The 14,512-nt window shown below is 37.4% G+C and overlaps 1 protein-coding gene across 1 annotated transcript; it reads left to right on the forward strand.

The window, feature by feature from the left end:
* Positions 1-2,530: 2,530 nt before the first annotated feature.
* LOC130073191 (gastrula zinc finger protein XlCGF26.1-like) lies at positions 2,531-12,812 on the forward strand. The gene is made up of 3 exons (XM_056238663.1): positions 2,531-2,575; positions 3,237-3,378; positions 11,668-12,812. Exons 2-3 carry the CDS (start codon positions 3,294-3,296, stop codon positions 12,810-12,812), a joined length of 1,230 nt encoding a protein of 409 aa, XP_056094638.1. The 5' UTR covers positions 2,531-2,575; positions 3,237-3,293.
* Positions 12,813-14,512: the final 1,700 nt, after the last annotated feature.

The raw sequence follows: 14,512 nt of genomic DNA on the forward strand, positions 1-14,512 counted from the left end.
CCTGATTTACTGCTGCTTAACACATGATTTTTTTTCATAGACAAGATATCTTACCAGCTTGGGTGGAACATCTGCCAAAGACATTGTCCACAGAATCATGAGGGAAATAATAACCAATGAGTTGGCCAACAATTTTAATTGGCAAGGGAGAGGACAGAAGAGCCCATTTTCTATACTCTTGCTAGCAAAAGTTGTCATATGTGATGTGTTTTAAAAAACATTCAAACATTCAAAACTTAGACATAACTTTGAAATAGCAAAAGAGGAAACAACCCCTTACAGTCTCACATAATGTGTCATTGAATGAAATACAATGCAAGTCAATGAAAGAATGCCAATTAATCCACGAATCATACAGAACTCTACAAAATACACCTCAAATATGAACTGTCTGCTGACCCTTCCTCTGTTTAATTGTCTTTAATTTCATGCTGACATGACAGTCTTTATTTCTTTTTTTTTAAACAGAAGAATTACCTTCGGTCCCTTGGGGGACCAAACCCAGGTGAAACCTTGCGCATCACATTACATTATTATCAGCCTGACTGCTATGGAAAGTTGGAGTCACGGTAAGAAATATTTCAGGACGCGAGTTTTAGGTGAATGCTTTCAGGCCCAGGTATTTTTAATGGTTGTTTATTTTGAATTCCGGAGTCATTTTGGCTGTTATATTGATACATCAGATAAATCATATGCTGCTATGGAAATATTTAGGCTAGGGGACGTGTTTTGGGTTGGGAGGGGTAACGTGTTTATGAGTGCTGCTGTTTGGACTGAGAGATGCTCATGATGATCATCTACGTTTAATAGATGTTGGTGAATATTGTTTATTTGATTTTGGTGTGGGCATCTTTGATGCTGACTTCTGTGGGTCACTGAATGCCCTACCTGTCTCTTCCCTGCCTGGCTGGTGCGTTTTAGCGCCCTTTCCCTGCGGCGGACTGATGCCTCTGTCCCGCTCTTGTCAGTAGAGCACACATTATAGGCAGTGAAATTGAATACAGACGGAGCAACTTCAGGCTTTAGTCTCTTGGTCTGGCGAACAACTAGTTTACCAAACTCAAAGGTCTTCTCCTCAATGTAATCCTCCTCCAGAAAATGTTCACTGCAAACCCTGGAGTCAGCGCCCATCGGAGGGTACCGGGTACCGGAGGGTAACTCTACAAAATACACCTCAAATATGAACTGTCTGCTGACTGTCCGCCGCCGCCGCAAAATCAATTATTTTGATTGTCCGCCGGTTCCCGCCTCCTTCTTCCCTGAACATTGCTACAGTAAGCAATCGTGTCAGTTTTGTTTTAATTTTCAAAGGTTCAATGTACCTCATGCAAAATCAAATTTTCTTGTGTCATTTTTGACATGGTTTATAGACTGATATTAGTTTTAATAAGGTTTGTAACTTTACAGCGACATCTACTGATGAGTGGCCTAAAATCTAAACTTTTAACTTGGAAAGTATAATTACTAGATGAGTGTAAAAAGTATTTATGCAGTGAATATCATAACATCAGTCTACAAGACATTTGTTTTTGATTTGCAGCTGATGGTGAAGTGAAGACGTTGGTGAAGTTGTTCACAGTTTCATGTTCACCGTACACATTTTCACAGTTTCATGTTCACCGTACACATTTTCATACCTATTGATGTAAATTTTGTTTGATGTTGTTTAAAATATGTTCATATCTCATTTCAGAGATTGAGATCGTTTCTTTAAATGCAAGTTATATTTATTTTTTAACAATATTTAATTCATGGTTAATAAGATTCTTATGTTTTGTGAACAATAAACTATGTAGAAGAAGTGGCTTGTTGACTTATTATTTATGTACAGACATCAGAATGTAGAGGTTAGGAGAACATTCTGGGAACCTTCAGAGAACTTTCTGGGAACCTTGAACTTCCAAGAACGTTCCCTATTGGTTATCCAGGAAAGTTTTCTTAACGTAAATAGAACGTCCCCTTAAGGTTAGGGGAACGTTCCCATAAAGTTCCTGCAACGTGCTTAGGTTAGGGGAATGTTCTATTTACGTTAAGAAAACTTTCCTCGATAACCAATAACCAAAAACTAACATTCCCAGAACGTAAAATTGTTAGCTGGGATTGTGCCACACACAATTAAAAAATGTCGTTCATTGACCTTTTTATTTGCATGTATTGATACTCAAGAAAAATTAGTTTGGAGGAAATGTGAAATATTGTACAATGTATGATTTTTTTTAAAGCATTTTTTTAGATTCAAATTAACTTAATATGTCCACATTTTAATATAAGAAAAAACACTTTTATATGTGTTTCAGTACTGACGTACTGAGTACTATTTTGATTATATTTAGTAGTCTATAATTTTTCACCCTAAAAATTAGGTTTGCTGTTTAGACATAATATCACTCTTTCAATAGTAGTTAATATTTCAAGAAGAATTCAACTCTGAATTCCTCTGACATCTATTTTACTATATATTCTATGCACTTTTGTGATTTTAGCGTGTATTAGGCAGCAGGGCCTTTATTTTGGCATCATGACATCATAAGTGTGCGACCCGCTTGTGCATCTGTTGTGGTTCAGCTGAAGAAAGGTTTGTGTTTTAAAACATTTAGAGTATTTAAATCGATAAAAAAAAAGTTATAACAAATGCTTTATCTTACATTAATGGACGTTATTTTTGTCAGTAAAGCGCATTCACACATGAGTAACAGAAGAGGTGCGTCTCATTTCGCTCCCAATATCGTGAATCCGTTTATTGTAAACACTAATTCGGTCACTGGCAAGCAGTGATGGAGAAACGGAGCTTGTAGAAACAATTGAATCAAATTTCGCAAAATGATTCAGTGATTCGAATCACAGCACACAGTCAAAACAACGTGAACACAAACATGTGTGATTACAACTTTACCAAACCAAATGCAATGTTTTTAGGAAAATGGTATATATCAAGTATAATGTATAATGTACATATCCATTAAAATCAAAGCACAAATTAATGAACACGAGGTGTTGGTTTAATTTGTTATTTATTCATTTGTATTGCTAATTTTGAGTGGGGTTTTTTTTGTTCGTTTTTGTTTTTTGGTTGTTCAGGTAATTAAAGGCCATTAACTCTCACTCTGACTGACTCTTACCAGTGCACTGAACTACTGAACTAGAGCTGATTGAGACACACACAGATTTAGTGTGGATTATTTTTCTTTCTGTTAATTATTCTAATCTTAAATATGTCAAACTGTTCAAACACACAGAAAAACTCCTGGTGAAGCAACTGGGATCTATGTGAAGATACTGAAGAACAAACAAAGATGGCGTTTATTAAAGAGGAGAGTAAAGAAATGATGGTTGAAGAAGCGATCAGTGTGAAACAAGAAGATGCTGAGACACAAACAGGTTGGTTTTTTCTCAAAGCTGAACTCAAGTCATTTGATCTTTATTAAAAGGTCATATATGGGTGATTCTCCTACTAGGAGCACTTTTGGCACTGTGAGCTTTTGGAAAATTCACTCTCTTAAAACAATCTTCCTGGCTTCATTAATTTGTCTTCTAACACAATATAACAGTGGGCAGTTTTAGAATTCCATGGATTATTATTATTTTAAACAGTTTTTCTGAGAAGCGCTTTCAAAGATGTCATTTCCCCCACTTTTCCGGCGACGGGTGACGGGTGGCGGGTTGACTAGCTTTCGTGAGGCACACTCGCAAGGTCTCTCGCTCTCTCCCTCTCTGCCGTCCTCGCGCTATGTATGTTATGCGCGCAGTATGTTTTGTCTCGCATGCGCACTCTAGATTCCGGGAGATTTGAACTAATTTTCGGGCATCAGGGAGATGCTATCAATATGCGGGAGACTCCCGGGAGACTTGGGATGTCTGCAATTGCCATAGGCAATTTGATGAAGTGGTGGGGGAAGTGATGTATGCCGTAAAGCAGTCGAATTTTGTAGTTCTTTTTTTGCACGGGTTCCTACCCGAAACCCGAAGTTACATAGTGCCAGTAAAAGCGATACAGACCACGTCAGGCTATGGCAGACGTGTCATTTAACTTATTTTAAGTCGATGTACCATCACAAGGGTCTTGGAAATATATTATGAAGGTTGAAAAACTACTTAGTGTTACTTTAAATTGGATTGTTTGAGTTAATGTGTGTCAAATGGACTCAACTCATTGCAATTTTCTAACCTATCAAATGACTGGAGCAGTTACTTATCAACTATCTGGCAAATTTCCTGCCAGGCAGTAGCATTGATTTGAACATGGCGTTTAGTTACTGGCGTATAGGAATGAGACCAAGAACATTGTCTGGTTCGTACCAGATTACGTCATCACGCATCGGCCAGAAGAACCGATTACTGCCTATACCACTCATTGTTTTAACTAGAACACAGCTGTCAGTTGCATCCACCTCCTGGATGATGCCTGGAAATGCATCTCCATCATATATGTCGACACACCAGTTTCCAGTCAGCCCGTCATTGACTTCTTCAATGCGCTGCAGCACATTGGTGGATGTGTTGTGCTGTGCTGTGCTGGTGGGCCTTGTGTGAGGGGGCAACCGATCCTTCCTTCTGGAAGCTCACAACTTGCGGATCAAAGCAGCTGCAGCTGATCTTCCACTGTTTTCTTTTTCTTTCCTTCTCCTTACTGGAGACTTCTAAGATTGGTTTCACTATTCCTCTTTCTTTTTTCCTGCGATATCTTTCCCTGTCTTTTTCTAATTTTTGTTGATATTTAACTGGATCATCTTTTATTCTGTCCCTGTATTCCTGTGACTTCTTGGCCACGACTTCGGCTTCTTAAATATTAATATAGATAAATAAAAATAATAAATAAAAATATATGTAGGTTGTACTGGAATGGTGATATATAAAGTTCTTAGTCCAAAAGCACAAATATGTCATGAGAACACACCAATAGCACACAAAAACGGCATATATATAATGTCCAAAGCTACGCCTGTAATTTCTCAGAGGTGGAAATGACATTTTAGCAGTTTTTCTGCAATATTAGCACACCCTCATGCCATGCTTAGTTACTTTTGGACTTAGCATGTTGTTTACTCATAATAAACATAAATACATTATTTTAATATTTGTTGTACATAATTCAACCGAACTACAGCCAAGATGGAAATGACGCTGAATAAAAATACTCTGTATAAAAGCTTGAGTAACCTTAATTTATTTTCTTGTGCTGAAGAGCACATGTGCCTGAAGTTTCATCTTCAACTAATACATCCTTTCTCTAATATTTCCATGGTTACCAAGTAAATAAAATATTTAAGGTGGATGAATTGGGGTGGCTTTTGTTGAGGGACACAGAGTGCACACAGTAAGATATTTAGGGGCACAATGGAAATTTACAACAAAAAAAAGTTTTTACTTGATAAAGGGATATGAGGAGACATTTATAATCAAAATTATTCAATTGATTTGAATGCAAAAAGTATCAAGGCAATTCCAGCGTTATGGATGTGACATTTGCAGTCGAAACTTGAAACATAAATTCTCAGAAAATGCATTTAATACCAATATATTCAAACGTCTGTTTATATATCCATATTTACACCAGAGGGTTTTCACGACGCGTCATCAATCCAGAAGTCGGACATTTTGGAGGCACTTGAACGTAAACAACGCCACTGAACTGAACGGACTCGCAAATTTGGCTGATTATTGCTGCTGAAAAATGGTCGAGTTTTGGTCTGTACTAATCGGTCGCATCGGGAGAAAACATTTCTCGAGTTCTAGACTGCTAAAAGTTAAAGAGAAGAGTGCAAAAAACTGATGAAAGGAGGCGTTTGTGGTTGAGAGAGGCACAGCATCAGCTCATCAACCACATGTGTAAATGAAGCGTTGATATGGCTAAAATGTTGACAGAGTTAACTATGGCTACATTCACACTGTCAGTCCAAATCTGATTATCTTTGTATCCGATTGTAATCTGATCTAAAATGATGTCCACACTGTGTATCGCAACTGTTCAGATCCGAGCTATGTGTCCATACAGCTCTTGGGGAATATGACACTGACATTGCGTTGATGGAGGGGTTTGCATTTGCAATAGAGATGTTGTCTTATTTCAATTTTACAACATGGAAATGTGTAGCCGCCGCGCTGGACTATACTGCGTATTGAGCCTGCAGAACTGTAGGAGGCTGTTATGTACAGCTTTTTTTCCACGCCGGTTTCAAAATATGTTTCAGAAATAATAATTTTCTGCTTGTCCGGCACTTTGCAACAACACAGCCTTGTTTCGGCAGCGACTTGCAGCATGTTTTCCCTAACAATGTCTGACGTTTACATTTTACGTGGCGTGAGAGTCACATACCACCCGAAATCCGATCGTTCAGACTGAAGCCAATGTCCTGATATGTGAATAGGATTTCAAACCACATATGGGGGCTGTTTACACCTAGCCACTTCATGCGTTTTCTCAGATCGGATAGCTATCTGATTTATCAAAACGATTCCATTTACACCTGGTCACATAAATGTGTTTTTGCAAAACGGATATAAATCCGATCTTCAATTCCCGCGCTATATGCAGATTTAATGAAGTGCACGTCACCGAAAGCAACAGATATGAGCTGCATTCTATTGATCATCAGCTAATTTCAAAATCAAAGACCGCAATAAGAGAGAGCAGCAACAGCCCTGGTAAGATCATTTCGTTTCTTTACTTTTAATGAAGATGATTGTGTGTGTTAAGCGTCTGCGACTTACTTTCACTTTGATTTGCGATAGTTTGCGGCGCGTTGGCTTGATGAATAGATGCTCAGCTGCTCATCTGAGGTGATGCGTGTTGCAGTAGTGTCGTCATATCTGACTATAACATGACATATAGCTTATATAACACGCTCTCACACGTTTATTTTTTAGCATTTTTGGGAGAAGTAAAATTTACATATGTGGTTTCAACAACCAAATGCATTTACACTTGTCCAGTTTCATCTGGAATGCGGCCCAGACCTCCTCCTGAAGTGGTTTGAGCGATCGGATTCAAATCCGTTTCGGAGGCCATTTACACCTGGTCTTTTAACGATCGGATAGCTATCCGATCACAAAAAACGCATGAAGTGGCCAGGTGTAAACAGCCCCATGGATGTAGCTTGAAAAGGATTTCATGTGCTTTTTTTGGACTGACAATCTGAACGTAGCCTATGTCGGGATAAGAAATTGAAGGAAGAATTTCAGTATGGGCTAGAGAAGCTAACGTTAGCTCGTTCGGATCTTTACCACATATTAACTTTAGTTCGTCAAAGTCCTTCTCTATATGATTTTGCACCTACCACGTGTTTTTTTCCGTGGTTTTTTAGTGTAACAATGTGTTCAGTGGTACATAAACAGTGCAATCCATGCTGTTGTTTACATCCGAGTGCCTCCATAATGGCCGCGTATCCGGGTTACCGCCCAGAACCCGGATACGCGTTGGTGAAAACCCTCAGTTGGTGAAAACCCTCTATAAAGTAGTCTAGACATTAGGAAAATATCAGTCTACACATGTGTTTTATATTTTAGATGAGGGAAATGCACATTCATTATGGACGTGACAAAAAAATCTGGAACATATTTTTTAGGAATTCTGTGAATTACACTGCGCAAACCAAAAGTAATACTACCCACCGAATGCAGAAGGGTTGGATCTCCACAGAACATAAAATATTAATTTTAGTTTATTTTTCCTGTTCACTTTTATGAGGGAAAAACTATGTTATGGACGTGACCGCTCTGAAAGCGGCACTAAACGACTACTTTAACATTTTCAGAGATCTCAAGTAGGCATTTAAAACACCAAATATTAAGGATTGGCATTTCAAGCAAAAATAATATTAGATGATTATTCGAAAATCACACCCCTCCCCCACATGCTCAGCGGTAAAACAGCTTTCGCTCAAATCCCGCTCCGACATTAACTTTCTCTGCACTGTAGGACAACTATACGCATTGTAGCCATTAAAGAAAGCACATTTAGTTTCATATTTATGTTTAAATAATATAATGTTAATTTTTTATTTCAGCTATGTTGTATGAAAAGTGAACTGCATGGAGAGGGTCATACATGTTTTTAACCACTTTATTAAGTTTTGTTTTGTAGAAAGCCTTTCTTTAAAGTGAATTTTGCTTTGTATAAATTGCATCTGAATTTTGATAAATGTTTCATAAACCAATTGTCTAGATTTAATAAATAAGAAGCAAATATAGCAGACAACATAATCAGGACATGGAGGCACTGGTGCGATCTCTTGTTCGTCTCATAAATGAACCACATTGAGTCCACATTCAATTATCCAGCAAGTTAAACTCCATCACACAATAATCCTCGGAACCACAAAGTGACGTTGAGAACACTTTACTGTTTGAATGGTGTGAAACTGAAAATGCAAATACATAAATTATTAAATTATATCGTCGCTGTCCGATGAAAACCACGTATGTCCATTTTGCCGATTTTGAGATTTTTCGACGGATAGAATGTCCAGGTTCATTTCCGTATACAGCATGCTTCACATTATCTAAATGACCAATGAAAAGTTGTGAAATCATGTCATCTGATTTTCACGTATATCCATTTGGTGTCAAAGCAGTAAATCACGCTAAAACTCGATTTTAAACTCGATTTTGGTCAAATGTGGATTATATCATTACACTGGCAAGAATATGGTTACATTTAAAGTTGTCTTATCAAGTATGACAACGCTACGTTCAACTGCTTTTGAAATTACGTGTTTTTTTCACTTCCTGAAAAGTAACTGTTTTGGACATACGTGAGTTTCATCGGGCAGCGACGATATGCACATATACATGTGAACATAACATCCTTGATAGTGTTTTTGCTTGTCAAAGAAATTAAGCAATGTCACATAAAAACATAAAAAAGCATGCTGTTCCAAACAATATAAAACATCAACTATCAGTATACAAAATGCATTCAACTCTATAACAAAATCAGAAAACTCACAAAGATTGTCAACAACTCCAAACAGAAGATGTCCACTTTTTTAATTAAGAAGCCCACGACATGTCCAACCTCATGTGGTCTCTGACTCACAGACTGATTCAATTTGAATATAATGACATCACAGTCCCACATTAATGAAGTCACACTCTCCAATCTTTACACTATACCTTCCATAGCCATGAGAGGTCATACAACTGGCAGGGCCAGGACAGTCTTTGTCTCAGTTTCTATCATACTCCATAATGACATTGGTGTACCTTGAAAAACATGGCCGTCATTTCAATTACAAAATGACAAAAAAGATCCAAAGCTGTAACTGCAATGGTTTTGCATATTGCTATATGTAATGAATGCATTTGCATATCATTATGAAACTCAGTACTCAGTACAGCGTTTCTTCGGAACCATGACCTGAAGGTACTCAAAAGGTTTTAGTGCAGAGCCCCTTGTGGTTAAAAATTGTAATGAAATTATTTTATAAGCAATTATATCTCATTACTGTACCTACACACCGCCGCCGACTTCAGCTGCAAAGAAGCTCTGGCCGCCCTATCAAGGACGCTTGTCAAAAAGTACAGGGAAGCTTGTTGACGCTTTGGCCGCTCTGACATAGCAGGGAGAAGAGAAGTGTCACAACATGAAATGTAAACAGAAAAAACAAGCAATACATTGACACTAATATACCCTCAACTGTTGTCAAGGCAACACTCCACGTGCGTTGTATCAAAACGCTAGTAGAACAGAGGGATGGAGTGAGCGAAGCTCATTATCATTTAAAGGCACTGAAACGGCGTGCTGAAAACAGAGCTGTTTTTGACCAGGTAAAATTAGTGTTTTCTTACAATACTAATGAGAATTTTTAATAAAAGTATATTACAAAGTTTTCATTTAGACCCTAAACATTCATATTAACTTGTACAAAAATGGCATTATATGACCCCTTTAAAGTGAAAGCGGTCAGATAGACAGGACCTAAACCATACTATTGCTTGTCCACAAATGCCAACATAAATATGAAGCTATCCAACAGAATCTAGTGATCCATGTTGTCGTAAGATCTAATAGCAAAAGAAGAGAGATGTAGCCACAATCAGATGCCAAAAGCAGGTAATTTTAACTTCTTCTAATGTCCCACCATTATAGAAATGATTTTACAGAGATTGGAGCTATTCTGGATAGTAACAGGGCTCTCAAGTCTCACGCATTCACCGTGAGACACATGCATTTCATCCAGTTCAACCTTGTATTTTTCACGCTGAGAAGTAAGGGATAACTTGTCCCGCTATACAACTAATGGACGAGGCGCAGACAAACGGAGGGAAGTTCGCTGCGTTAAATGCCACCTACCAGCCAATAAGAAATTAGAATTTGTTGTTTTCGGGTAAATTATTTGTTCCCGCTGCAAGCACGTTCGTTACTAGGCAACACGCACACACAGAGTGGGAGTTGGAAGAGCAAGATCTGATGAATGCGGTAGGTTACTCCATTATTATTTTTTTAGCATTTTGATTTTACGATTCCTGGAAGAAATATCTTGCTTGTGATTAAAGACAGTGAGAGCTGATGTTGAGGAATATAGCCAAATTATTTTTGATGCAGTCATTCTCTCCAACTGCTTTTAAAAGGGTCATCGGATGCAAAATTCACTTTTATATGATGTTTGAATATAAATCTGTCTTTGCAGTTTGTGGACACAACCACCATACAATGAAAAAAAATCCATTCACTCCATCATGACTGAAAATGGGTGGCCTTGAGCCATCAAAATGTGCAACAAACACTTACAACACAAAACACTATTCATAAGATAAATGTGTACACACACACACACACACACACACACACACACACACACACACACACAACTTGACATACATGCTCAGGGCAAGGTGTTATGACTGAGTTTATTTTGTAACTTTGTATTTTTGAAATATATAAAACTATTTATTTTATTTGGATGAATTGGTCTTTTATCAGATTTACCAATTGTTATAATTTCCATATGTGCTGGTCAATTATTAACAATAGCCAAATTGAACTGCTAGCAAAAATTCGAGAGAATTTGGTGGGGCCGAGGGGCCGCTGCTGCAAATATTTGGGTGGCTTCTCCCCTAACAGATCTCACTCCAAACTTTTGATAAAACTTGAAAGCCATGTAGTAACTATTCAGACTTGATCACTGATGGGTTTAAATGATGAAGCATTATTCAATGTGATGTTATAAAACAATGGTATTTGTATTTTCAATGTAATTGTTTATGTAAAATGACATCTTTCTATGTGGTGATTTTCATGTTATCACTGTGAAGCTGCTTTGATACAATCTGTATTGTAAAAAGCACTATATAAATAAAGGTGACTTGATGTTATAGATATGATAAACTCTTGTCATTGATTGTTATTGGTGGTGATGTGTCACGATGGGGGTCAAAAACGCAGTGATTGGATTCTTTTGTAATAGTCATTTTTTGTATGCCTGATGAAAATCATGGGACCAAACTGTGCGCTTAATAGACTATTAGTGTGCAGGATTTTCTTATTTTAAGATAAGAGTTTTGATAATGTCCCGCTTCAGAGTTTTAACCAGAGTGATATGTTAACCAGAGGTTCTGAGATCACAGGTAACACCACTTTAAATAGCGTACATGATAATTTTGATGCTTAAAATGTCAAAATCTTCATATCTGTTGCTTTGTGTTAACTTGTATTTCTTTTTGTTTTAGACCTGATGCAGCTGAAAGAAGAGAGTGAAGAACTTAATGAACTGAAAGAGCAATATCAGTATGTGAAACATCATGATTTCACAACTGGAGAAAAATCTTGTAGTTTCTCACAGACCAAAAAGGCCTCCTCACGAAAAAGACCTCAAAAAACAGTTGCTAGAAGTCATTTCACCTGCCCACAGTGTGAAATTGTTTTTGATAAACTCGGAAACCTTAAAGTCCACATGAGAATTCACACTGGAGAAAAGCCTTTCACCTGCCAACAATGTGGAAAAGGTTTTACTCAAAAAGGAAGCCTTAAAAACCACATAAGACTTCACACTGGAGAGAAGCCGTACACATGCCCTCAGTGTGAAAAAAGTTTTACCCATAAAGAAAGCCTTAAAAATCACTTGAGAATTCACACTGGAGAGGACCCTTTCACCTGCCAACAGTGTGGAAAAAGTTTCACTCAAAAAGGCAGCCTTAAAATCCACATAAGAGTTCATACTGGAGAGAAGCCTTACACATGCAAACTGTGTGGAAAGACTTTTACCAATAAAAAAACCCTTGATTCCCACATAAGACTTCACACTGGAGAAAAGCCTTTCTCGTGCCAACAATGTGGAAAAAGTTTCACTCAAAAAGGAGGCCTTAAAAGCCACATAAGACTTCACACTGGAGAGAAGCCTTACACGTGCTCTCAGTGTGGAAAAAGTTTCACCCATAAAGAAAGCCTTAAAAATCACATGAGAATTCACAATGGAGAGGACCCTTTTACCTGCCAACAATGTGGAAAAAGTTTCACCTATAAAGCCAGCCTTAAAAGCCACATAAGAGTTCACACTGGAGAGAAGCCTTACACCTGCAAATTGTGTGGAAAGACTTTTACAAATAAAAAAAACCTTGATTCCCACATGAGAATTCACACGGGAGAGAGGCCTTTCACATGCAAACTGTGTGGAAAAGGTTTCACTCAAAAAGGAAGCCTTAAAAACCACATAAGACTTCACACTGGAGAGAAGCCTTACACATGCAAACTGTGTGGAAAGAGTTTTACACATAAATCAAACATTGATTGCCACATGAGAGTTCACACTCGAGAGAAGCCTCACCTGAAACTGTGTCGGAAGAGCTTCTCACAAAAAGGAAATCTTATGACATGAAATCATATCACATGAAAATTCACACTGGAGAACACACGTTTGCATGTGTTCAGTGTGGATAGAGTTTCAGTTGTATAGTTAACCTTAACTGCCATGTGAAGATTCACTCGAGAGAACTGTTGTAAATGTCATCAAAGTTTCAAAGATTGGAATCACCTTAAAAATCATGTAATAACTCAAACTGGAGAGAAGTATTTCATCTGCCCTCAATGTGGAAAGAGTTTCACACTTAAAGGAAACCTTTTAAATATGCATCTGTGGAATTAAGGCAATGTTCACACTGCCACTGAATGTGGGCCAAATCTGATCATCCGTGTTCTGTACCACTACTCTTATTTGCATTCCTATGTTCTTTATACTTTGATTTTAACCTTTTTGTTTTCTTCTCAAGTATATAAACTCCTGTATCGAGATTTAACCATCTTCTTTCCTACATTTTTTAATATTTATCAGTTGCAGTAGACACCTTCTAATTTCAGTAGTATTGAGCCGTCCCTCCATTCTGTATATTGACAACTCAAAATCAACATATTAGTTGGTATTAGTAACTTCTGTTTTGCTATGAAATACCACAATATGAATGAAAGATTGCACATAAAAGGATAAACTAAAGATTAATTAAATAATGCAGGGCAATGATTCAACCAAATCTGGTAATAGGATAATAGGCCTATTTAAAAAAAGTTAGGGTAAAGTTGTATAATTGTTTTGTTCTAAAAGTTTGTTCTATTCTGTTTCATTTTTTTTTATTACATATTCAGTCTCATTCTTGTTGAAATAATGATTTTCATACAAGACCCTTTGCTGTGTTTTTAATAAACAGATAAACTACAAACAGAGATATATAATAGTTCACTGTTCGATGAAATAAAAGTATATATTTACTATGTATACTATAAATTGTATATGATCATTTGTTTAAATAACATTAACCACATTTTATTTTTTATTTTTATTTAATAATAAAATTATTACTTTATAACATGCAGTTTCAACTCCACCAAATCTTTGTTTGTTTCATTTTTGTACAGCAAATGTCAATAGCTCTTCTTTTGATTTTTCATGTTTGTTTTAGGCTTATTTGGAAATTGCCATAGTTGTAGTATTTCATCCTTACTGTTAATTGAGTTAACTTGCGTTTCAAAATCCGGCAATTGCTGCTGTTTTGCACCGTTTTCACGGTACAGTGTAATGAGGCATGTTGCATGTTTGTATTGTCTATACTCAGTGTATATTTTATGTGGTTTGTTGTAAGTGTGTGTCGCAGTGACTGTAGCCCAAGACAAATTTCCCCTCTGGGGGACATTAAAGTATATTTTATCTTATTTTATCTTTAAATGTCCCTTTGCGCCACCTGGCGGTCATTTCGCGAACGACTTTGAAATACGACTGGTTTATTTTTGCTGCGCCGGCTAGCGTGGCGGTTATAGGCATTCTGGTTGACTACCTACTGTAGATATAGATAGTGTCACGGACTGAGCCGTGACGTGCTCACGCAGCGTGCAGCCAGCCAAACGCCGGCGCTAACATTCAAGCTGTCCTGCCGCTATTCTCCGTGTCTTATCACTGTCATTGCCGTTTGCTCTGTTCTATTCCACAGTTTACCATAAATGCCAGCTAGCATGCAATGTTGTTTAAGGTGCAGGGAAAGGCCTACCGGCATTCTAAAGTAGCAAATATTTGTGCATGACTCCAAGCAT

The sequence above is a fragment of the Rhinichthys klamathensis genome, unplaced genomic scaffold (genome assembly GCF_029890125.1).
Source record: "Rhinichthys klamathensis goyatoka isolate OS25496 unplaced genomic scaffold, OSU_Roscu_1.1 h1tg000530l_1, whole genome shotgun sequence".
NCBI classification, from domain to species: Eukaryota; Metazoa; Chordata; class Actinopteri; order Cypriniformes; family Leuciscidae; genus Rhinichthys; species Rhinichthys klamathensis.

Excerpts from the sequence above, each read along its gene's own strand:
- LOC130073191 (XM_056238663.1), top strand. The coding sequence starts at position 3,294 with ATGGCGTTTATTAAAGAGGAGAGTAAAGAAATGATGGTTGAAGAAGCG. Across the intron at positions 3,379-11,667 it reads AGATGCTGAGACACAAACAG|ACCTGATGCAGCTGAAAGAA; the intron begins GTTGGTTTTTTC and ends TTTTTGTTTTAG.